General features: G+C 49.0%; 1 protein-coding gene across 4 annotated transcripts in view; it reads right to left on the reverse strand.

Moving 5' to 3' along the window:
- The window catches only part of prkcab (protein kinase C, alpha, b), a 450,914-nt gene that overhangs the window by 214,127 nt on the left and 210,715 nt on the right, over positions 1 to 26,072 (reverse strand). For all 4 annotated transcript variants that reach the window (XM_078225790.1, XM_078225787.1, XM_078225789.1 and 1 more), the window contains exon 3: positions 4,544 to 4,626. In XM_078225790.1, coding sequence (XP_078081916.1) covers positions 4,544 to 4,626 — 83 coding nt within the window. The remainder of the gene's footprint in view (positions 1 to 4,543; positions 4,627 to 26,072) is intronic.

The raw sequence follows: 26,072 nt of genomic DNA on the forward strand, positions 1-26,072 counted from the left end.
TTTCCATTCTCTCTCTCTCTCAGCAAGATACAGTAAGAAGTCTCACAACACCAGGTTAAAGTCCAACAGGTTCATTTTGTAGCACAAGCTTTCGGAGCGCTGTCCCTTCATCAGGTGAGTGAAGAGTTGGTTTCACAAACAGGGCATATATAAACACAGACTCAGTTACAAGATAATGGTTGGAATGCGAGTCTGAGCAGGTAATCAAGTCTTTACAGGTACAGGCAATGCCCAACTCTCCACTCACCTGATGAAGGAGCAGCGCTCCGAAAGCTCGTGACTCCAAATAAACCTGTTGGACTTTAACCTGGTGTTGTAAGACTTCTTACTGTGCCCACCCCAGTCCAATGCTGGCAACTCCACATCTCTGCAAGATACCCTCTGCCGTTCAGACACCAGAAACCCTTTTCAGAAAACCTTGTTAGAGCCAATAATTCCTTTGTCAATCTCCTGAGCTTTCACACCACAGGAACCTTGAAGCTAATTTGTTATCAGAACTAAAAGTTAGGGGAGATTTCTCAGGTATTTTTTAATGTTTATTTACTAGTGTCACAAGTTGGTTTACATTGACACTGCAATGAAGTTACTGTGAAATTCCCCCAGTCGCCACACTCTGGCACCTGTTCGGGTTACACTGAGGGAGAATTTAGCATGGCCAATGCACCCTAACCAGCACGTCTTTCAGACTGTGGGAGGAAACCAGAGCACCCAGAGGAAACCCACGCAGACACGGGGAGAACGTGCAGACTCTGCACAGACAGTGACCCAAGTCGGGAATCGAGCCTGGGTCCCCGGCGCTGTGAGGCAGCAGTGCTAACCACTGTGCCACCGCGCCTCACGTTGATCCAGGAGTTTCTGAAGTCAGATGTTGCTCACTTTTTCTAACTTCCATTTATTAGTGTGTGATTAACCAGGACGTTTCAGTTTGTGCACCCTCGCCCTTTCTCCTTGCCTTAAAACACCTCCTCAAGAACTATCAATTATATCACGGCATTTTATCACCTCTCCCAATTTTTCAAACTTTGTGCGGTGTGAATTTCTCTGAGGTGCTGTTTAAATGTTAACTTTACAGTGTCTCTGACACGGTGCAGGCCGCGTGTTCGGGTTGAGGGGGCATTCCATTCTGTGGCTTACGCTGGATCTCAGGGTGAGATTTCCTGCTAAAGATGGATTAACTGGAGAAAGTGAATAAAGTTAAGGACTGGTTATGAAAGATGAAAACTGTAATTGATGCCTGGAGGCCACTCTCAACAGGCCATTTAATATAAAATATGCAAATGAGGTGAAGTGGCCAGATATTAAATTCTGTGAATCTCGTCATTAATTCACCCTCAGAATTCCCTCCTTTTTCATTAGCTTAGTGAATAGATCCGGACACAATACGTGGGGTACGGGTATAGGGCCTGGGTGGGACTGTTGCCATTGCAGGCTCGATGGGCTGAATGGCCTCCTTCAGCACTGTAGGGAGTCTATGATTCTATGATAATGCTGGTGGAATACCCAAGGCCACATCCAGATCATTGTCAATGGCTTCAATGCGCTTCGAATGGCTTAGAACAGTGTAGCTAGTTACAAACTGATCAATTCCATTTTTATCATTCAGATGCTTAGAAGTTTACAACATGGAAACAGGCCCTTCAGCCCAACTTGTCCATGCTGTCCCTTTTCTTTAACCCCTAAGCTAGTCCCAATTGCCCGTGTTTGGCCCATATCCCTCTGTACCCACCTCACCCATGTATCTGTCTAAATGCTTATTAAAAGACAAAATTGTACCCGGCTTTACAACTACCTCTGGCAGCTTGTTCCAGACACTCACCACCCTCTGTGTGAAAAAATTGCCCCTCTGGATTCTTTACGCAGTTTCCTCCCACAGTCCAAAGATATGCGGGTTAGGTTGATTGGCTGTGCCCCCCATTGTCAGGGGGACTAGGACTGTAAATATGTGGGGTTACAGGGATGGGATCTGGATGGGCTGAATGGCCTCTTCCTGCACTGTTGATTCTCTGTGCTCCCTCTATAGTGTTCTCAGATGAACAGCTAATGCTTGACATAAATCCAGTATCTCCAGGAGTGGACTTGGAAGGTTTGCAGATAAAATAGTGGCCTTTTCAGTGAGGTTGTCAGGGTGACAGTACCCCAAAACCGTGCCCAAGAGACAGCGTCAAGAGAGCCTGGGAGAATTAGTGAGTGAACAGGATGAGTGGCCAACAGCCACTGGCGCTACTTCAGTGCCATCTCTGCCAGTTCCTTCAGGCTCTGACAAACAGATGGAGCCCGTGGGTCTTTCACTGGGGATGAGATGGGGCGATGGGTCAAACACACCATCATTAATCCAGCTTTGACTACAAGCAGTGCCCAGATTCCCAGCTGGTCTGGGAATATATTGGAAGATTATTGTATGTGGACTCGAGTAACAGAGTGTTAGATTTGTGGACAAGTTGCCATCTCGTCAGGATAATGAATCTGCCTGTGTCACTTTGTATAAAGAATGCATCCGCAGCTTTGAAAGATCATCACTGAAGTGACTGCCACTCATAGAAAAAAATAAATCAAAGAATAAATCGCTGTCCGCACCCGTCCCCAACTCATTACACCTCCCTCTACTTGATGCTGCCCTTTTACATCTCCCCACTGTTACAGTCCCATCCCCCCCACTGTTACAGCTCCATCTCCCCACTGTTACAGTCCCATCCCCCCCACTGTTACAGCTCCATCTCCCCACTGTTACAGCCCCATCTCCCCACTGTTACAGCCCCATCTCCCCACTGTTACAGCCCCATCTCCCCACTGTTACAGCCCCATTTCCCCACTGTTACAGCCCCATCTCCCCACTGTTACAGCCCCATCTCCCCACTGTTACAGTCCCATCCCCCCCACTGTTACAGCTCCATCTCCCCACTGTTACAGCCCCATCTCCCCACTGTTACAGCCCCATCTCCCCACTGTTACAGTCCCATCCCCCCCACTGTTACAGTCCCATCCCCCCACTGTTACAGCTCCATCTCCCCACTGTTACAGCCCCATCTCCCCACTGTTACAGCCCCATCTCCCCACTGTTACAGCTCCATCTCCCCACTGTTACAGCCCCATTTCCCCACTGTTACAGCTCCATCTCCCCACTGTTACAGCCCCATTTCCCCCACTGTTACAGTCCCATCTCCCCACTCTTACTGCCCCATCTCCCCACTGTTACAGCCCCATTTCCCCACTGTTACAGCCCCATCTCCCCCACTGTTACTGCCCCATCCCCATCACTGTTACAGTCCCATCTCCCCCACTGCTACAACAAAGTAAGTCAGAGGTTAGTTACTTTGTGTATAAAGTTGATGCTCGGGTTTCCTCGTAGAGTTTAATACTCTTGTAGTGATTTGGTAGAGTACAATAAATGAGATTTGTCGTGCAATAATTTGAGAGTTTGGGTGTCTTTGATCCACGGAATCAGTTGACACGAGTTTGAGGGCAACAACATTCGACTGAAATCTCATAAGTGAAGCTCTTCAGAGTCCTTCTCACCCCCATCCAGCCCATAGAAAAACAAAACCACACTCAGTCCACCTCACACCTGGGGTCCACATGCAAAATCTAGACTTTTTTCTTCTCCACTGCATTCTTGGGGTGTGGGCATTGCTCGCAAGGTCAATATTTATCGCCCATCCCTAGTTACCCTTGAAGTGTTGCCCTGAAGATTGTTACTGGAAGGTTTTCCCGTGACGCACCTCAGTGCTGAAGTGTTAAAGCACTCGACTCCACAGTGTGTGAACTGGGCCACGTGGGGAAGGAATCCCAGCCTGCAACACCCTGGGCCAACAGGCCCGGAGGGAGCCGGGGGGGGGGGGGGCTGTCATAGGGAGAGGAAGATGCCAAATCATGTGACAACAGGGGGTGTGGGCGGCAAAAGGGGGGAAGAAAAAGTGGGGCACACTCGCGAATTAAAAGCACTTTTAAAAAAAATTAATTTGTGGGACGTGGGTGTCGCTGGCTGGCCGGCTTTTATTGTCCACCCCTAGTTGCCCGAGGGCAGTTGAGAGTCAACCACATTGCTGTGGCTCTGGAGTCACATGTAGGCCAGACCAGGTAAGGATGGCAGATTTCCTTCCCTGAAGGACATTAGTGAACCAGATGGGTTTTTCCGACAATCGGCAATGGTTGCATGGTCATGAGGAAATTCTTAATTCCAGATATTTCTTATTGAATTCAAATTCCACCATCTGCTATGACGGGATTCGAACCCGGGTCCCCAGAGCATTAGCTGAGTCTCTGGATTAAGTCTAGCGATAATACCACTGGGGTATTACATTGACAGCAAGTCAACAAGGCCCCACCAGTGCTTTAACCAATGGCCTTCAGTAGTTTTGACAGGAAAACCAGTCAAAGAGGCAACACTGCACAGAGTAAATTCGTAAAGAATTCCTGGACATGAAATTAATTCTAAATCCCCCAACCTAGAGACAAAACGTTACTCACACCAACACAGCAATAATCACACATTCGAGAAAGTCATTGCCATGATATCAGGCACTGAATCGGACAGCCTGGTACTCACATCAGTGTCGGGTCCTTTGTCAGCTCCCGGACAGGAGAAGGTAACAAACTCGTGACATCTCTTGTGTACCACAAAGCAACAAACTGAATGAGAGAGGAACAAAAAAGAGAAAGAGCGTTAAAACTCTTTAACAAACCAGATCCTGCGGCCAGGATGAAAGACAGCAATGAAACCATCACCAAAGCAGCGCCCAGGTTCGGGGTCAGGCTCGGTGGGAGGAGAGGCAGGTGCCAGTGTGAAACACGACTGGATTGCACGGAGATGTCGATTCGCCCACACTCGGCCAACAACGTAAGCTTCCCTCTCCCACCCCGGTTCACACAGCACCGAGCGCGTGGGGGCAAGAGGGCCGGGGGCCTCTGATACCCAACACAAAGCAATGCTGCTGGGGAGGGTAGGGGGGGGTTGGAGCAGGCGGAGGGAAGGGTGTGTTAGCGTTCCCTTGGGCTGAGCTGTTTCTCTGTAATCTCAGAACTGCTCCGGTCATCCAGTGTTGGCCGTTGAGAGTTCTCCTTGTGCACAAGTAATTAAAGACCTTGCATTGGAGACATGGTGTCCAGCAATGTCTGTGTTAAGTGTCGACTGAGTGATTTTAGATTGCTGATACCCAAGAGAACGCTAACAGGTGCAGATTCTCCGCACTGCCTGGGTCTGATTAATGCTCCTCCCTCTTCACCCCGACCTCGGTATTTTCCTTCTTTGTACCGTCCGAACTTCTCATCGAATCGCCCTTGATTTATTGCACTTGGTGTGAAAGGTTATGGAGCTGTAACGTTAACTCTGCTTCTCTCTCCACAGATGCTGCCTGACCTGCTGAGTATTTCCAGCATTTTCTGCTTTTGTTTACCGAGCTTCTGTTGTGAGGCACCATCAACCATCCCCTTTATCACCTCAACTCTCTTACCTCCCACCCCGAGACAGGGCCCTCCCTTTCATTATTGCCCCGTCCCACGCATTGCTTTCAACCTATTACCCCTCTCCAGCTTTCACCACTTTTTATGATAGCATGGTCCCTTTAAGGACACATATATATATATATATATATATATACACACAGACACACATATACACACAGACACACACATACAGACACACATATACACACAGACACACACACAGACACACACACAGACATACACACACAGACATACACACACAGACACAGATACACACACAAACACACACACACAGAGACACACACAGACACACACACACAGACAGATACACACACACACTGACACACACATACACACACACACAGACACACACACAGATACACACACACACTGACACACGCACAGATACACACACACACACACTGACACACACAGACACAGATACACACTGACACACACAGACACACACATGCTGAGACACACACAGACACACACACAGACACGCACACACACACAGGCGCGTGCACAGACACACGCACACAGACACACGCACATAGACACACACACACGCACACAGACACATGCACACAGACACACACACACAGACAAACGCACACAGACACACGCACACAGACACACACACACAGACAGATACACACACACTGACACACACACTGACACACACACAGACACACACATACACACACTGACACACACACAGACACACACACAGATACACACACACACACACTGACACACACAGACACAGATACACACTGACACACACAGAACACACACACGCTGAGACACACACAGACACACACACAGGCGCGTGCACAGACACACACACACAGACACACACAGAGACACACACAGACACATGCACACAGACACACGCACACAGAGACACGCACGCACACAGACACATGCACACAGACACATGCACAGACACACACACAGACACACGCACACAGACACATGCACAGACACACGCACACAGACACACACACACACAGAGACACACACACACAGAGACACACACACAGACACACACACACACAGACACACACACACACAGAGACACACACACAGACACACGCACACAGACACAGACACACAGACACACAGATACACACACAGACATAGACACACAGACACACGCACACAGACACACGCACATAGACACACACACAGACACACGCTCACAGACACATGCACATAGACACACACACACAGACACACACACAGACACACACACAGACACACGCACACAGACAGACACATGCACACAGACACACACAGACACACGCACAGACACACATGCGCATAGATACACAGACACACACACACACAGATCACCTTTATTGATTAATAAGTACAGTCTGTGAGCTGTGTGGGCAATTTTGTGATGAACACACTCTCAGAGTGGGACCTGGCTGTGTATCACTGGCTTCTCCTCTCCAGCCTCTCGTTCAGAGTGAACACTGTGGGCAGCTGGTGGAACCTGGACATTTGCTGTGTTCGGCCGGTGGGTCTAATCACCTCGCACCCCTGCTGCCGTGGTTAAACTGTCACACATAATCCAGAGTCAGCTTCACAGACGCACTGAGCTGTTAACTGCTCATCTGTGACGCTGAATTTCAGCCAGAGTCAATATTTCTACTTCCAACAACAGCAATCTGCCCCTACCCCAGTGTGCCGAATTGTGTATCCCTGTGACGACTATTAATACTCTAAACACACAGTAGAAACAACCTCCAAACCTCCCGCGAAATCTCAGCGTGTTTCCCCAGCACCCGGCACACAGGCACCCTCTGAGTGCAGCAAATCCGGCTTGTCCCAGGATCCAGGCGTCACTTAGTGCTGGACCTGGGAACTTACATCACAAGAGATCTCAGAATCGTGACCCAACCCACATTCAGCAAAGTCAGCCGACACTGGGACTGTGAAGCAGCCACAGAAACCTCTTAGAAACATAGAAAATAGGAGCAGGAGGAGGCCATTCGGCCCCTCGAGCCTGCTCCGTCATTCATTGATCATGTCTGATCATCCAACTCAACAGCCTGATCCCACCTTCCCCCCCATATCCTTTGATCGCTTGCCCCCATGAGCTATATCTAACTGTTTCTTGAAAACATTCAATGTTTGGGCTCAACTGCTTTCTGTGGTAGTGAATTCCACTGTCTGATCACTCTCTGGGTGAAGAAATGTCTCCCCAACTCCGTCCTAAACAAGATACCCTGTATCCTCAGGCTGTGATCACTTACTCTAGGCACCCCCACCATCGGGAACATCCTTCTTGCATTTACCCTGTCTAGTATTGTTAGAATTTTATAGGTTTCTATTAGACACCCCCTCATTCTTCAAAACCCCAACTAACATAATCCTAACCGACTCAATCTCTCCTCATATGTCAGTCCCGCCATCCCACAAATCAGTCTGGTAAACCTTCGCTGCACTCCCTCCACCGTGCTGTTGACTCATTCCCCATCCCCAACCCGCCTGCTGACAGCTCAACTGTCTCCCAGTGAGAGGTCACACGGAACACTGGAGCCGAGTCATTCCCAAGCCTCTGTATCTCCCTCAAGCTGGTGCTCCGGGTTAGGCTGTGCGTGCAGTGAAATCCTGGGTTTCCATTCCCTGGCACTCCAGGCCGTTACTGATTGGGATTCACCAAGGTTGGAGGTGGACCTGTTACCAGGGTTACCTGTCACTGGGCAACAAAGACCAAACGCGAGAGTCTAACTGGGTATCGGCTTTCACAATTTGAAAGAATGAACGATGTTGAGTGATGTGATGAAAGGTCCGTTGACCAGAAACATCAGCTCGGTTTCTCTAAGTTTAAAGTTTGTTTTATTAGTGTCACAAGTAGACTTCAAATCCCCCCCTCGTCAACTCTATTAGTCACATCCTGGAAGAATTCCAGTAGATTTGTCAAGAATGATTTCCCTTTCACAAATCCATGCGGACTCTGTCTGATCCTGCCACTTTTCCAAGTCCTCTGCTGTCAAATCTTTGCTGATGATCTCTCGATTTTTCCCTGCTGCCGATGTCAGCTGACTGTTCGATAATTCCCTGTTTTCTCTTAACCTCCCTTTTGAAATAGTGGGACTGAGAGATGGGAGTTTACAGAAATAATTGCAGAGTTGAGGGTGGAGATAGCTAAAGGCAGAGCTTTGGCTATCTCCACTAGCTGTCTCCACTGGAAAAGCAATGAAGTTACTGTGAAAAGTCCCCTAGTCGCCACACTCCGGCACCTGTTCGGGTACACTGAAGGAGAATTTAGCACGGCCAATGCACCTAACCAGCACATCACTCAGATTGAGAGAGGAAACCGGAGCACCCGGAGGAAACCCACGCAGACACGGGGAGAATGTGCACATTCTGCACAGACAGTGACCCAAGCCGTGAATCGAACCTGGGTCCTTAGCGCTGTGAGGCAGCAGTGCTAACCACTGTGCCACCGTGCTGCCCTATGTTTGTCGCGGGAGTTTTGAGTGTTTTCCAGGATTTTTTCTATTTGGTTTAGGTTTCCAGCATCCGTGACATTGTGCTCTGGATGCGAGGGGCTCGTCAGCTGATTTTAAATCGATCCGTAACAGGCGGCTCTGCCTTTAGCTATCTCCACCCTAAACTCTGCAATTATTTCTGTAAACTCCTATCTCTCAGTCCCACGATTTCAAAAGGGAGGTTAAGAGAAAACAGGGAATTATCGAACAGTCAGCTGACATCGGCAGCAGGGAAAAATCTAGAGATCATCAGCAAAGATTTGACAGCAGAGGACTTGGAAAAGTGGCAGGATCAGACAGAGTCCGCATGGATTTGTGAAAGGGAAATCATTCTTGGCAAATCTACTGGAATTCTTCCAGGATGTGACTAATAGAGTTGACGAGGGGGGATTTGATTCGATTTGATTATTGTCACATGTATTAGTATACAGTGAAAAGTATTGTTTCTTGCGCGCTATTCAGACAAAACATACCGTTCATAGAGAAGAAAACGAGAGAGTGCAGAATGTAGTGTTAAAGTCATCGCTAGGGTGTAGAGAAAGATCAATTTAATGCAAGGTAGGTCCATTCAAAAGTCTGACGGCAGCAGGGAAGAAGCTGTTCATAGAATCACAGAAAACCTACAGTACAGAAAGAGGCCATTCAGCCCATCGAGTCTGCACCGACCACAATCCCACCCAGGCCCTACCCCCATATTTACCCACTAATCCCTCTAACCTACGCATCTCAGAACACTAAGGGCAAATTTTATTTTTAGCATGGCCAATCAACCTCACCCGCACATCTTTGGACTGTGGGAGGAAACCGGAGCACCCGGAGGAAACCCGCACAGACACGAGGAGAATGTGCAAACTCCACACAGACAGCGACCCAAGCCGGGAATCGAACCCAGGTCGTTGGAGCTGTTCTTGAGTCGGTTGGTACGTGACCTCACTCAGACTTTTGTACCTTTTTCCCGAAGGAAGAAAGTGAAAGAGAGAATGTCCGGGGTGTGTGGGGTTCTTAATTATGAGTCAGTGGATGTGGTTTATTTGGACTTTCAGAAGGCTTTCAACAAAGTTCCAAGTAAAAGATTGGTGCATGAAATTAAAGTGCATGGAATTGTCGGTAGTGGACTGAGATGAAAGAAAACCGGTCGGCGGACAGGAAACAACGGATCATTGTCTGTCTATTGATTTGATTGATCGGCCATGATCAACACTGAATAGTGGAGCAGGCTCGAAGGGCCGAATGACTTATTCATGGAATCAGAAAATTCCTACAGTGCAGTAGAGGCCATTCGGCCCATCGAGTCTGCGCCGACTCTTTGACAGAGTACCTTACCCAGGCATCTCTATCCCTGTAACTCCGCTCCTATTTTCTACGTTTCACTCAGTAACTTGTTGACCAAGCCTTTCGTCATTAAGTTTTAAAGTTTATTTATTAGCGTCACAAGTAGGCTTACATTAACACTGCAATGAAGTTACTGTGAAAATCCCCTCGTCGCCACACTCCGGTGCCTGTTCGGATACACTGAGGGAGAATTTAGCACGGCCAATGCACCCTAACCAGCACGTCTTTGGGACTGTGGGAGGAAACCGGAGCACCCGGAGGAAACCCACGCAGACACGGGGAGAATGTGCAGACTCCGCACAGACAGTGACCCAAGCCGGGAATTGAACCCGGGTCCCTGGTGCTGTGAGGCAGCAGTGCTAACCACTGTGCCACCGCGCTTATGCGATTTGCTACCAAATGTTATTTGATAATTGCTTCTGCAACGTGTCTTGGGACACTTGACCACTTTCAAGGTGTTATACGGATGCACATTGTTGTTTTAATGCCACTAACAGTACAATCCCCCAGCACTTCAGAACTCACGGAAACAAAACCACCGCAGGAAAAAGCAATTAGAGTGAATCCATTACTTTTAATGATACGAGGAGCTGGTTAAATTTAATTACCTTAAACGTGTTATGTTTCTGCTATTATTGTCCAGTAATTATTGAATAAACTCCCTTGGGTTTTAAAGTATGAAATATGGTTTTCTGTAAGTGCCGCTCTGCAGCTTTTGAAGCCAGGAAGATTCCACACAGCAACAAAACAGAAGCAGTAATTGAAATGATTTACACGGTTTACCCTGGGAGCACTCTGTATTCAGAGATCAGGCTAAGTGACAACACAGGGAATAGCGTGAGGTACAGGTACCTACAGCACAACGGGTAAAAGAACCCAAATGAGCCTGTAATCCTGCACACCCGTTCTGACCCGCAGACTTCAGGAAGGGTGTGAGGGTCCTTGAGAAGGTGCAGGGGAGATTTACCAGAGTTGGTTCAGGTGATGAGGGAATTTCGCTGCAAGGTTAGGTCTTGGAGAAGCTGTAATTATTCTCCTTGGTGCAAAGGAGGTTGAGGGGAGATCTGATAAAGGTGGACAAAATTATCACAAGTTTAGTTAAGGTCGATAAAGAAAGGCTGTTCCCATTAGCTGATGGTACGTGAGAGCTAGAAGCAGGAGTAGGCCATTCAGCCCTTCGAACCTGCTCCACCATTCAATACTACCATGGCTTATCTCATCTCAGCCTCACTTGATTTGATTTATTATTGTCACATGTATTAACATACAGTGAAAAGTATTGTTTCTCGCGCGCTATACAGACAAAGCATACCGTTCATAGAGAAGGAAACAAGAGAGTGCAGAATGTAGTGTTTACAGTCATAGCTAGGGTGTAGAGAAAAATCAACTTAATGCAAAGTGAGTCCATTCAAAAGTCTGACAGCAGCAGGGAAGAAGCTGTTCTTGAGTCGGTTGATAGGTGACCTCAGACTTTTGTATCTTTTTCCCGAAGGAAGAAGGTGGAAGAGAGTATGTCCAGGGTGCATGGGGTCCTTGTTTATGCTGGCTGCTTTGCCAAGGCAGCGGGAAGTGTAGGCAGAGTCAATGGAGTCAATGGCTGGTTTCATCTCCACTTTCCTGCCCATTCTCCATAACCCTTCAAACCCATTGCTAATTATAAATCTGTCCATCTCCTCCTTAAATTTACTCAATGTCCGAGCATCCACCGCACTCTGGGGCAGTGTTTTTGTTATACGGAGAGGCTGGATAGACTGGGGCTTTTTTCCCTGGAGTGTAGGAGACTTCGGGTGATCTTATAGAGGTCTATAAAATAATGAGGGGCATAGATCAGCTAGATAGTCAATACCTTTTCCCAAAGGTAAAGGAGTCTAAAACTAGAGGCATAGGTTTAAGGTGAGGGGAGAGAGATACAAAAGGGTCCGAGGGGCAATTGTTTCAATCGGAGGGTGGTGAGTGTCTGGAACAAACTGCCAGAGGTGCTAGTAGAGGCAGGTTTTTTAAAAAGCATTTGGACAGTTACATGGGTAAGCTGGGTAGAGAGGGTTATGGGCCAAACGCGGGCAATTGGGACTAGCTTAGTGGTAAAAATCAGCGGCATGGACAAATTGGGCCGAAGGGCCTGTTTCCATGCTGTAAACCTCTATGACTCTATAGTGAATTCCACAGATTCACCACCCTTTGCGAGGAGTAGTTTCTCCTCATCTCTGTTTTAAATCTGCCACCCCTTATCCTAAAACTATGAGTTCTTGCAGGAATCCACACCAGCCACTGTATCACCCTCTGGGCAGTGAATCACACACTCACAGAGGGACTGAGCTGGGCGTTTTCCCGTCTGAGGTCACGTACCAACCGACTCAAGAACAGCTTCTTCCCTGCTGCCGTCAGACTTTTGAATGGACCTACCTTGCAGAAAGTTGATCTTTCTCCACATCCTAGCTATGACTGTAACACTACATTCTGCACTCTCGTTTCCTTCTCTATGTACGGTATGCTCTGTCTGTATCGCGCCCAAGAAACAATACTTTTCACTGTATACTAATATATGTGACAATAATAAAATAAAATCAAACCAAATCAGGGGCCATTCGGCCCATCAGGTCTGTACCGACTCTCTGATGGAGCATCTTACCCAGGCCCCAGCCCAATAACCTCACATATTTACCTGCTAATCGCCCTAACCTACTCCAAGGGGCAATTTAACATGGCCAATTCACCTAACCTGTATATCTTTGGACTGCAGGAGGAAACTGGAGCACCCGGAGGAAACCCATGCAGACACGGGGAGAATGTGCAAACTCCACACAGACAATGACCCAAGGCCGGAAATTGAACCCGGGTCCCTGGCGCTGTGAGGCAGCAGTGCTGACCACTGTGCCACCATGCCACCCCAAAATATTCAGGTCACCTTGCCTATCAATGGTCAAACTCAGAGCCTGCCGTCCTACCGGGGAGGTTGGGGGGAAGGGGCGGTGGGGGGGGGGTCAGTGAGGAGGGGGTCAGTGAGGAGGGGGTGAGTGAGGAGGGGGTGGGTGAGGAGGGGGCGGGTGAGGAGGGGGTGAGGGAGGAGGGGGTGGGTGAGGAGGGGGTGAGTGAGGAGGGGGTGAGTGAGGAGGGGGTGAGTGAGGAGGGGGTGAGTGAGGAAGGGGTGAGGGAGGAGGGGGTAGTGAGGAGGGGGTGAGTGAGGAGGGGGTGAGGGAGGAGGGGGTGAGGGAGGAGGGGGTGGGTGAGGAGGGGGTGAGGGAGGAGGGGGTGGGTGAGGAGGGGGTGAGGGAGGAGGGGGTGGGTGAGGAGGGGGTGATGGAGGAGGGGGTTGGTGAGGAGGGGGTGAGTGAGGAGGGGGTGAGGGAGGAGGGGGTGATTGAGGAGGGGGTGGGTGAGGAGGGGGTGAGGGAGGAGGGGGTGAGTGAGGAGGGGGTGAGGGAGGAGGGGGTGAGTGAGGAGGGGGTGAGGGAGGAGGGGGTGAGTGAGGAGGGGGTGAGTGAGGAGGGGGTGAGTGAGGAGGGGGTGGGTGGGGAGGGGGTGAGTGAGGAGGGGGTGAGTGAGGAGGGGGTGAGGGAGGAGGGGGTGAGTGAGGATGGGGTGAGTGAGAAGGGGGTGAGTGAGAAAGCAGAGATCTTTCTCACGCCCGCTCCCTTCACTGTGGCTGGCATGGGATGTAAATCCAGCCCCTGGTGCGGGCCTTGAACCTGGAGCTTCTGACTCGGAGACAGGAGTCACAAAGGCCTCCAACCCCGTCAGGCCATTCCCAATAAAAACAAAACGCCTGCTCGCCGGGAAATCTGAGCATTCTTAGCAAGGAATAAAACTCAGCTTATTCCGTGCTCTCTGTGAAACCTGGAGCCTTCACACAACAGGAGTTAATCTGCTTGTCCTTAGACACTAACAACTTGGGTCAGTCATCTTCTGGGACAGATCAATTCACTCTCAGGAAAGAAAGGATTTCTTTTCACAAAAAAACACTGAAGATGCAATGGCCACGACGATGTCAGTAATCGCTGGTCCAGGAAGATTGGCAGCTCAGCTCAGCACCCTCCACATCCGATATCTCTCCTCTTAATGCTTTACCAATCGAATCCCAAGTCTGAATCAGAGACTGAAAATGAGACTCGGCTGCTTGAAGACACAAATTGCTGTTTTTAAAAAGCAAGGAGCCACTGAGTTCCAGAGAGTTTTAAATTATCCCCCTTATTTATTATTAATTGTCCCCCTTAGGCAGCAGGGTGGCACAGTGGTTAGCACTGCTACCTCACAGGGACCCGGGTTCGATTCCAGGCTTGGGTCACCGTCTGTCTGGAGTCTGCACGTTCTCCCCCGTGTCTGCGTAGGTTTCCTCCGGGTGCTCCGGTTTCCTCCCACAGTCCCAAAGACGTGCTGGTTAGGTGCATCGGCCATGCTAAATTCTCCCTCAGTGGACCCGAACAGGCGCCGGAGTGTGGGGACTTTCAGAGTAACTTCATTGCAGTGTTAATGTAAGCCTACTTGTGACTAATGGGGCGGCACGGTAGCACAGTGGTTAGCACTGCTGCTTCACAGCTCCAGAGTCCCGGGTTCGATTCCCAGCTCAGGTCGCTGTCTGTGTGGAGTTTGCACATTCTCCTCGTGTCTGCGTGGGTTTCCTCCGGGTGCTCCGGTTTCCTCCCACAGTCCAAAGATGTGCGGGTTAGGTTGATTGGCCAGGTTAAAAATTGTCCCTTAGAGTCCTGAGATGCGTAGGTTAGTGGGATTAGCGGGTAAATATGTGGGGGTAGGGCCTGGGTGGGATTGTGGTCGGTGCAGACTCAATGGGCCGAATGGCCTCCTTCTGCACTGTAAGGTTTCTATGATTTCTATGATTTCTAATAAATAAACTTGAAACTATAAAAACTTTGTTATGAAGTGCCCGGTTAATCCAGCTGTTTTGAAAGGGGTTCTTGGTAAAAGAGAAAGTGATGACACTGATGTGAAGTTTGATGAGAATAACTCTGCCTCTGAGTGCATTTGAACAATACTTTCATCAAACAGTCACTGCTTATTCCAACAACATCAGTAACTTTTCACTGTCACTGTCTCCCCTCAGTACTGGGGAAGAGGCGAAAGTTATTTTACCGCAGTCATGATTAGATGATTTGATTGGGTAAACATAGAAGGTGGGATTTTCCGGCCGGACTCACCCCAAGGCTGGAAATTCCCACCCGAGGTCAACGGATCGTTGCATGATCCGCCCCCGCCCGCTACCATTCCTGTGGCGGGCAGGACGGGAAGACTCCGCCCAGAGAAACTATTTTCTCAGGTGGGGAGAGTCCGTAACAAGAGGCAGCATCAGGAAGCTGTATTTCACACACATTATCATGGAAATCTGGAACTCAATCCCACTCCCTGCACCCCGCACCCCCTACCAGCTGATTTAATTTGATTTATTATTGTCATGTGTAGCGGGATAGAGTGAAAAGTATTGTTTCTTGCGCGCTATGCCGACAAAGCATACCATTCATAGAGTACATAATAGAGAAGGAAAGGAGAGAGTGCAGAATGTAGTGTTACAGTCATAGCTAGGGTGTAGAGAAAGATCAACTTAATATAAGGTAAGTCCATTCAAAATTCTGACGGCAGCAGGGAAGAAGCTGTTCTTGAGTCGGTTGGTACGTGACCTCAGATTTTCGTATCTTTTACCCGACGGAAGAAGGTGGAAGAGCGAATGTCCGGGATGAGTGGGGTCCTTAATCATGCTGGCTGCTTTTCCCGAGGCAGCCCCAACAACACTCAAGAAGCTCAACACCATCCAGGACAATGCAGCCTTCCACAAACATTCATTCCCTCCACCACCAATGAACAGTGACCGCCATGTGTTCCATCTGCACCAAGATGCACCACAGGAACCCACCAAGGTTCCTTCGGCAGCACCTTCCAAACCCACGACCCACTAACATTTAGAAGGACAAGAGCAGCAGATACCTGGGAACACGACCTCCTGGAGGTGCCTGTCTAGCCACTCACTGTCCTGACTGGGAGATATATATCGCTGTTCCTTCACTGTCGCTGCGTCAAAATCCAGAACTCCCTCTCTAACAGCGCTGTAGGTGTACCTATACCACAAGGAGGCAGCTCACCACCACCTTCCCAAGGGCAATTAGGGATGGACAATAAATGCGGGTCCCGCCAGCGACGCCCACATCCCACGAATGAATTTTAAAAAAAATTTAATTCAGTGTTTTCCCTAAACATCCTCATCTTCAAATATCAAGAACATTCTTAAAACACAATTCCTCTGCCATCGAATCAATCACCACAGCCCAACTGATCCAATCTTCTCTCCTACATTTTTGGCTTTAATTCATCGTAATTAACTTCAGTAAGCGCAGACAAGGATGTGGGCTTACACACACTGGTTCCTGAATTGGGATTGGGGACTTTGTGATAGGCAGGATGTTGGATGTGGCCCATTGGGCTGGATGTCCACACACTGAGCAGACTCTCAGCTGACTTCAATGTAATCTGGGTCGCTTCCTTTCATTTTCACAGCCCAAACCCAGCCCAGATGAACTGCAGTCTCTCATCAGACACAACAATTGTCGCTCCACCCTCTCCCAGCAACACAAACACATCACAGACGGTGCTTAACCCAGAGAATATCTTAGTTGACTCTGATGTCCAGCTCAAGTCAGTCGGACACAGATAGTGCGCTGCCTAAACCGTTCAGTGTCATGATCATTGGAATATTGTCGAAGAAGCTATTCCTCTACCCACATCCCGGCCTTGGGGGAGACCAGAGTTATCTTCACTGAAACAGAGACTGCTGAGAGGAAAGGTTGGTAAGGTTTGAGAGTTTAAATAGTGAAGGGTAACGCCACTGGTTTGCTAATCAGTAATAAGTAAGTCATAAATTTAGGACGGCATGGTGGCACAGTGGTTAGCATTGCTGCCTCACAGCGCCGGGGACCTGGGTTCAATTCCGGCCTTGGGTCACTGTCTGTGTGGAGTTTGCCCGTGTCTGCGTGGGTTTTCTCCGGGTGCTCCGGTTTCCTCCCATAGTACAAAGATGCACGGGTTAGGTGGATTGGCCGTGCTAAATTGCCTCTTATTGTCAGGAGGATTAACAGGGTAAATATGTCGGGATATGGGGGTAGGGCCTTGGTGGGATTGTGGTCGGTGCAGACTCGATGGGCCGAATGGCCTCCTTCTGCGCTGTAGGGATTCTATGAATCATATTTAAAAACATATAGGAAGGGGGTTAGAAGTTCACAGAACTTTTTTCACAGAAGTTCATTAAAATATTGAATATTAGTGGTTATTGGAACCAAGTCAGTTACAACATTTAAGAGAAATTTAGACAGTCAGTTAAAGGAATGTACTCTTTATGTTATAGTTAGGTAGCTTTGATGTTGAGCAAGCACTGGCACAACAAGCTGAATGAACTTTCTGTGCTGAAGTTTTGATTATGCTTCAACAAATTTGATTGAAAATTGTGAAATGTAACTTTGCAAATGTTGACGTTGTTCTATGAACGAGGGGTCATAGTTTGAGGATAAGGGATAAACCTTTTAGAGCTGAGGTGAGGAGAAATTTCTTCACCCAGAGGGTGGTGAATGTGTGGAATTCACTCCCACAGAATGTAGTTGAGGCCAAAACGTTGTGTGATTTCAAGAAGAAATTAATTATAGCTCTTGGGACTAAAGGGATCAAGGGATATGAGAGGAAGGGGGATCAGGATATTGAATTTGATGATCAGCCATGATCATAATGAATGGTGGAGCAGGCTCAAAGGGCCGAATGGTCTCCTCCTGTTTCTAGTTTCTATGTATCATTAACCTTCCTGCTTTATCCAGTAAATGGGTTATATAGAATTACATTGATTCTACAGCACAGAAACATGACAGGACAATGCTGATGCTAATGCTCCATATAGGGCGGCACGGTAGCACAGTGGTTAGCACTGCTGCTTCACAGCTCCAGGGTCCCGGGTTCGATTCCCGGCTCGGGTCACTGTCTGTGTGGAGTTTGCACATTCTCCTCGTGTCTGCGTGGGTTTCCTCCGGGTGCTCCGGTTTCCTCCCACAGTCCAAAGATGTGCGGGTTAGGTTGATTGGCCAGGTTAAAAATTGCCCCTTAGAGTCCTGGGATGCGTAGGTTAGAGGGATTAGTGGGTAAATATGTGGGGATAGGGCCTGGGTGGGACTGTGGTCGGTGCAGACTCGATGGGCCGAATGGCCTCCTTCTGCACTGTAGGGTTTCTATGATTTCTATGATATCAGCCTTCTCCCACTGTACAACATGTAACCTCATCAACATCTCCTCCTATTGTTATCTCCCCCATGTATTTATCCAGTTCACCCTTCAATGCATCTATGCTATTTGCCTCAACTACTCCATGTAAAAAAAAGTTTATTTAATCGTGTCACAAGTAGGCTTACATTAACACTGCAATGAAGTTTCTGTGAAAATCCCAGTGGTTAGCACCACTGCCTCACAGCGCCAGGGACCTGGGTTCAATTCCCAGCTTAGGTCACTGTCTGTACGGAGTTTGCACGTTCTCCCCGTGTCTGCGTGGGTTTCCTCCGGGTGCTCCGGTTTCCTCCCACAGTACGAAAGACGTGCTGGTTAGATGCATTGGCCGTGCTAAATTCTCCCTCAGTGTTACCCGAACAGGCACCGGAGTGTGGCGATTAGAGGATTTTCACAGTAACTTCATTGTAGTGTTAATGTAAGCCTACTTGTGACATTAATAAATAAACTTGTTCTGCTCCACGTGGTGATATATTCCAGTCTCTGGGTAAAGCTATTTGTCTTTAATTCCCTTTTAGGTTTATTAATGACGATCGAATATTAAGACGTCCAGTGTCTCAGTCAGGCACTGGGGCGGGTGAACAGACTTGCCTCATGGTTGTAGCTGCCATGCCTGCAGTTTGGCAACAGGTCAGCGCACCACTGGGTTAGTGCACCGGTGGCAGGACAGGTGGTATTCCTTCGCCACTTGAGGGCCTCAGCTGGCAGCAGATGGGACGGTCAACACAGGTCACCGGCATCAGGACTCTCCCGATGAGTCCCCTGGCCAACCCCCGACAGGCCCCCCCATCACGACCACCTCCGCGGCCCACCCCTGCACAGCCCCCCCTGCATACCACCCCCCTCACAGAGTACCCCCCCGTATAAGCCTCCTTGTCACCGTGCATACTCCCCCCCATCATAACCCACCCCCTCAGAACTCACCCCCTCAGGCCCCACCCCCTTGCCACTGCCAGACTTATGGTGTCCAACTGAGCACTGCCAGGGTGCCAGGTGGGCACAGCCAGGTTGGCACTGCCCGATGGGCACAGCCCAGCCATGAGCCCGACCACCTGCGGGCTTCAATGGCTTATGAACCCCCCAGTGTGGCCAAGGTGCCTGGTTTCTGCTATTGCAGAGATCTCTGCCGGTATGATGTCACACTGGTGGGGTGAGGTGGGGGAAGCAGCCTTGCCGGACCAGGTTGGACCTTTCAACTTACATTTGTTTTCTGTAAATAGGCTTTGTGTTCTTTTGGGGAGGATACATTAATAGAATTCATAGAATCCCTACAGTGCAGAAGGAGGCCATTCGGCCCATTGAGTCTGCACCGGCCACAGTCCCACCCAGCCCCTATTCCTGTAACGCCACATATTTACTCTGTTAATCCCCTGACACTCGGGTCAATTTAGCCAATCAACCTAATGCGCACATCTTTGGACTGTGAGAGGAAACCGGAGCACCCGGAGGAAACCCACGCAGACACGGGGAGAACGTGCAAACTCCACACAGACAGTGACCCGAGCTGGGAATCGAACCCGGGTCCCTGATGCTGTGAGGCAGCAGCGCTAATCACTGTGCCACCCCGGGTCCCTGATGCTGTGAGGCAGCAGTGCTAACCACTGTGCCACCCCGGGTCCCTGATGCTGTGAGGCAGCAGTGCTAATCACTGTGCCACCCCGGGTCCCTGATGCTGTGAGGCAGCAGTGCTAACCACTGTGCCACCCCGGGTCCCTGATGCTGTGAGGCAGCAGTGCTAATCACTGTGCCACCCCGGGTCCCTGATGCTGTGAGGCAGCAGTGCTAACCACTGTGCCACCCCGGGTCCCTGATGCTGTGAGGCAGCAGTGCTAACCACTGTGCTACCCCGGGTCCCTGATGCTGTGAGGCAGCAGCGCTAACCACTGTGCTACCCCGGGTCCCTGATGCTGTGAGGCAGCAGTGCTAACCACTGTGCTACCCCGGGTCCCTGGCGCTGTGAGGCAGCAGTGCTAACCACTGTGCCACCCTGGGTCCCTGATGCTGTGAGGCAGCAGCGCTAACCACTGTGCCACCCCGGGTCCCTGGCGCTGTGAGGCAGCAGCGCTAACCACTGTGCCACCCCGGGTCCCTGGCGCTGTGAGGCAGCAGCGCTAACCACTGTGCCATCCCGAGTCCCTGATGCTGTGAGGCAGCAGCGCTAACCACTGTGCCACCCCGGGTCCCTGGCGCTGTGAGGCAGCAGTGCTAACCACTGTGCTACCATGCCGCTCCATGAAACTGAATTGCGTCTCTCACATTATCTTCCCGGTTCGCGACACTGATTTACCGGTGCAGTGAGCCACTAGGATCGCACCCATGGGGGAGGGGATTTTCCCGTCTCGCCCAGGAGGGGGCGACAGACCATCCAAAGGTCCGTTGACCAAGGGTGGGATTTTCCAGCCGCGCTCATCCTAAAACCGTAAAATCCCACCCATTATCTAACCGAGTCTCCAGAACTCTGAGTAACCTCCAGAGTTCCCTAGTTTAAGCCCCTATCGGAATCCTCGTGCAATCATTCTGGTGAGGCAACAATAATCTCTCCCTCAATGTCAACAAAACGAAGGAGATTCTCATCGATTTCAGGAAGCGTAAAGGAGAACATGCCCCTGTCTACATCAACGGGGACGAAGTAGAAAGGGTCGAGAGGATCAAGTTTTTAGGTGTCCAGATCACCAACAACCTGTCCTGGTCCCCCCATGCCAACACTGTCGTTAAGAAAGCCCACCTACACCTCTACTTTCTCAGAAGGTTAAGGAAATTTGGCATGTCCACTACGACTCTCACCAACTTTTACAGATGCATCATAGAAAGCATTCTTTCTGGTTGTATCACAGCTCGGTATGGCTCCTGCTCTGACCAAGACTGCAAGAAACTACAAAGAGTCGTGAATGCAGCCCAATCCATCACGCAAACCAGCCTCCCATCCATTGACTCTGTCTACACTTCCCGCTGCCTCGGCAAAGCAGCCAGCATAATTAAGGACCCCACGCACCCTGGACGTTCTCTCTTCCACCTTCTTCCTTCGGGAAAAAGAAACAAGAGTCTGAGATCACGTACCAACCGGCTCAAGAACAGCTTCTTCCCTGCTGCTGTCAGACTTTTGAATGGATCTACTTCACATTAAGTTGATCTTTCTCTACACCCTAGCTATGACCGTTAACACTACATTCTGCATGCTCTCCTATCTTTCTCTATGAACGGTATGCTTTGTCTGCAGAGCGTGCATGAAACAATACTTTACACTGTATATTAATACATGTGACAATAATAAATCAAATCAAATCTAACACTGGAGGCACAGATTGTCTTTAGTACCATTGTTTCAGCAGAGCTGCGCCTGCTAACTCACAAGCAGGGCACAAACAAGGTCTGCTGGTAAATAGGAAGACACAGCAGACAATTGTACATTAAATTGAAAATATCACTCTGCCATCTCAAGGCTGCGGAAGGGAACAGGGGAACTATCAAGCTGTGTTGGAAGCTGCGTAACACAACAGTAAATCACACTGTTTACGATCACAAATGAGTTTAATACAAAGGCCCCAGCTTTGGCAGAGTGGAGAATGATAAAGGGCTCCCCATACACTGCATTCATGACTTATAACTGCATCAACATTTAACATCTCAGCCTTCTGTTTCGTTTCCTCCTCCAGTCCTTCCGTCAGATCGCAGTTCAGGAAAATTCACCCAGTTTGAGAAAAAATATCCAGGTAACAGGAAAGGTTTTACAGCACAGAAAGAGGCCCTTTGGCCCATCCTGTTTGTACCAGCCATCAAACACCTCATAGAATCCCTACAATGTAGAAGGAAGCCATTTGGCCAATCGAGTCTGCACCGACTCTCTCTGACACAGTATCTCAGCCTGGTCCTCTCCCCCACCCTATCCTCATAACCCGACACCTATAGCACGGCCAATCCACCTAACCAGCACATCTTTGGACAGTGGGAGGAAATCCATGCAGACACGGGGAGAATGTACAATCTCCACACATACAGTCACCCAAAGTTGGATTCGAACCTGGGTCCCTGGCACTGTGAGGCAGCGGTGCTAACCACTGTGCCACCCAATGGCGTAGCGCAGTTTCTTTAAAACCGCCCCTTCTCCTGGCCTATGGAATCCATGATGTGGAGATGCCGGCGTTGGACTGGGGTAAACACAGTAAGAGTTTTAACAACACCAGGTTAAAGTCCAACAGGTTTATTTGATAACAAATGCCATTAGCTTTCGGAGCGCTGCTCCTTCGTCGGATGGAGTGGATACCCACTCCATCTGACGAAGGAGCAGCGCTCCGAAAGCTAATGGCATTTGCTACCAAATAAACCTGTTGGACTTGAACCTGGTGTTGTTAAAACTCTTACTATGGAATCCACCCAGTAGCGTAAAGGCACTCTGTTGTGCTTAGCTCAAACTAAATAGATTCAGTGAGAAGTCTCACAACACCAGGTTAAAGTCCAACAGGTTTATTTGGAATCATGAGCTTTCGGAGCGCTGCTCCTTCATCAGGTGAGTGGAGAGGTAGGTTCACAAACACGGCATATATAGACAGAGACTCAATTGCAAGATATTACATATTCTAACCTGTAATTATCTTGATGAAGGAGCAGTGCTCCGAAAGCTCGTGATTCCAAATAAACCTGTTGGACTTTAACCTGGTGTTGTGAGACTTCTTACTGAATCTATTTAGCTCGAGCTATGCACAACAGAGTGCCTTTACGCTACTGGGTGGATTCCATAGGCCACCAACTAGTGGGAAAGATATAGAGGGACAAATCTGCAAGGATTTTTGATTTGATTTGATTTATTATTGTCACATGTATCAGTATATAGTGAAAAATATTGTTTCTCGCACGCTATACAGACAAAGCATACCGTTCATAGAGAAGGAAAGGAGAGAGTGCAGAATGTAGAGTTACAGTCATAGCTAGGGTGTAGAGAAAGTGCGAGGTAGGTCCATTCAAAAGTCTGACAACAGCAGGGGAGAAGCTGTTCTTGAGTCGGTTGATATGTGACCTCAGACTTTTGTATCTTTTACCCAACAGAAGGTGGTGGAAGAGAGAATGCCCGGGGCACGTGGGGTCCTTAATTATGCTGGCTGCTTTGCTGAGGCAGCGGGAAGTGTCGACAGAGTCAATGAAACTGCAGAGTGATTGAAAACCAAAGAATTGTTATAATGGGGAACTTTAATGATTCTGATAAGAAAGCCACAAAGAAAAGGGCAGAGAAGCTAAAGAGTTTCTGAAATCTGTTCAGAAGAATTTTCTTGATCAGCATGTTTCTGGCTGATTGAACAGGGAAACATTGATGGAAGAATAGATTTAAATACATCGGCTACAAGAGTGAGGATGTGAAGACTTTAGCTCAGATGCAGAAAAGATTTACAGGAATGGTTCCACGGGTTACCACCTGTTTCTCCAGGGATGAGCAATAAAAGCCCAAACCCCTTAAATTAATTTTTATAAGTGGTCTAATTGGCAAAGCCAGGGCTGTTCTGCTGAAAGAGGGAGTGAGGCAATTTGATAGAGGTGAAAAAATGATGAAGGATTTACTCAGTAAATAGGAGAGAGATGACTCTTCTCTTTGGCAGGAGACTGAGAAGGAGAGTTCACTGAGTGAAGGCAATTGGCTAAAGAACCAAAGGGAAAAAATATTTTTTGTCAGTGTAGCAGGTGATTAGAATCTGGAATGCACCTGCCTGAGGCACTGGGGATAGATTCAATCATGGCTTTCCAAAGAAAACTGGATCATTATCAGAAGGCAAAATATTAAACATTTGGAGAGGCCGGGATTGATCAAGAACAGTCAGCGTGGTTTTGTCAAGGGGAGGTCATGTCTGGCCAACTTGATTGAATCTTTTGAAGAGGTGACCAAGTGTATAGATGAGGGCAATGCATTTGATGTAGTCTACTTGGACTTCAGCGAGGCTTTTGATAAAGTCCCACATGGGAGACTGAACAGCCCATGGGGTCCAAGGAAATTTGGCAAATTGGATCCAGAATTGGCTGAGTGGCAGGAAGCAGAGGATGATGGTCAAGGGGTGTTTTTCAAACTGGAAGACTGTGTCCAGTGGGGTCTGGCAGGGAGCAGTGTTAGGGCTCTTGCTGTTTATGATTTCTATCAATGATTTAGAGTTGAATGTAGGAGGGTTGATCAGTAAATCCGTGAAGGAGAGAATTGGTGGGGTGGTAAATAATGAGGAGGGTAGCCTTAGAATACAGGAAGATATCGATGGGCTGGTCAGTGGCAAATGGAATTCACTCTGGATAAGTGTGAGGTGATGCACATGGGCAGGACAAACAAGACAAGGGAACACATGATAAATGGCAGGACCCTGGAAACACCGAGGATCAGAGATTATGGTAGCTGGACAGGTGATAAAGTGGTTAAAAAGGCATATGGTATACTTAGAATCATAGAATCCCTACAGGACTGGAGGAGGCCATTCAGCCCAGCAAGCCTGTACTGACAACAATCCCACCGAGGCCCTATCTCCACAACCCTATGTATTTACCCTGATTATCCAGGTATTTACCTTGATAATCCCCCTGACACTAGGGGGTAATTTAGCATGGCCAATCCACCTAACCCGCATATCTTTGGAGTGTGAGAGGAAACCGGAGCACCCGGAGGAAACCCACGCAGACACGGGGAGAACGTGCAGACTCCACACAGACAAGTGACCCAAGGCCGGGAATTGAACCCAGGTCCCTAGCGCTGTGAGGCAGCAGTGCTAACCACTGTGCCATTGTGCTACTCCTATTTTGCCTCAACTTGCCTTTATTAGCCGAGGTATTTAAGAACAGGGGGATTATGCTGGAGCTTTATAAAATGTCGGTTGGGCCACAGCTAGAGTATTGTGTGCAGTTCTGGAATCGATATTCTGGGAGGGATGTGATAGCACTAGAAAGGGTGCAGAGGAGATTTCCCAGGATGTTGCCTGGGCTGGAGAGTTTTAGTTATGAAGAGAGGCGGCACGGTAGCACAGTGGTTAGCACTGCTGCTTCACAGCTCCAGGGTCCTGGGTTCAATTCCCGGCTCGGGTCACTGTCTATGTGGAGTTTGCACATTCTCCTCGTGTCTGCGTGGGTTTCCTCCGGGTGCTCCGGTTTCCTCCCACAGTCCAAAGATGTGCGGGTTAGGTTGATTGGCCATGCTAAAAATTGCCCCTTAGTGTCCCGGGATGCGTAGGTTAGAGGGATTAGTGGGTAAATATGTAGGGATATGGGAGTAGGGTCTGGGTGGGATTGTGGTTGGTGCAGACTCGATGGGCCGAATGGCCTCTTTCTGCACTGTAGGGTTTCTATGATTTCTATGAGAGATTGGATAGGCTGGGGTTGTTTTCCTTGGAGCGGAGGAGACTGTTGAGTGGGGCCGGGGGAGGGGGGGACCATGATTGAGGTGTATAAAATTATGAGGGGCATAGAGTCGACAGGGAGAAACTTTTCCCCCTGGTGGAGAGATCAATGACAATGGGGCAGGGGACTTAGAGGGGATGTAAGGAAAACCTTTTCACCCAGAGGGCGGTGGGTATCTGG

Source organism: Mustelus asterias, chromosome 12, assembly GCF_964213995.1.
Source record: "Mustelus asterias chromosome 12, sMusAst1.hap1.1, whole genome shotgun sequence".
NCBI lineage: Eukaryota > Metazoa > Chordata > Chondrichthyes > Carcharhiniformes > Triakidae > Mustelus > Mustelus asterias.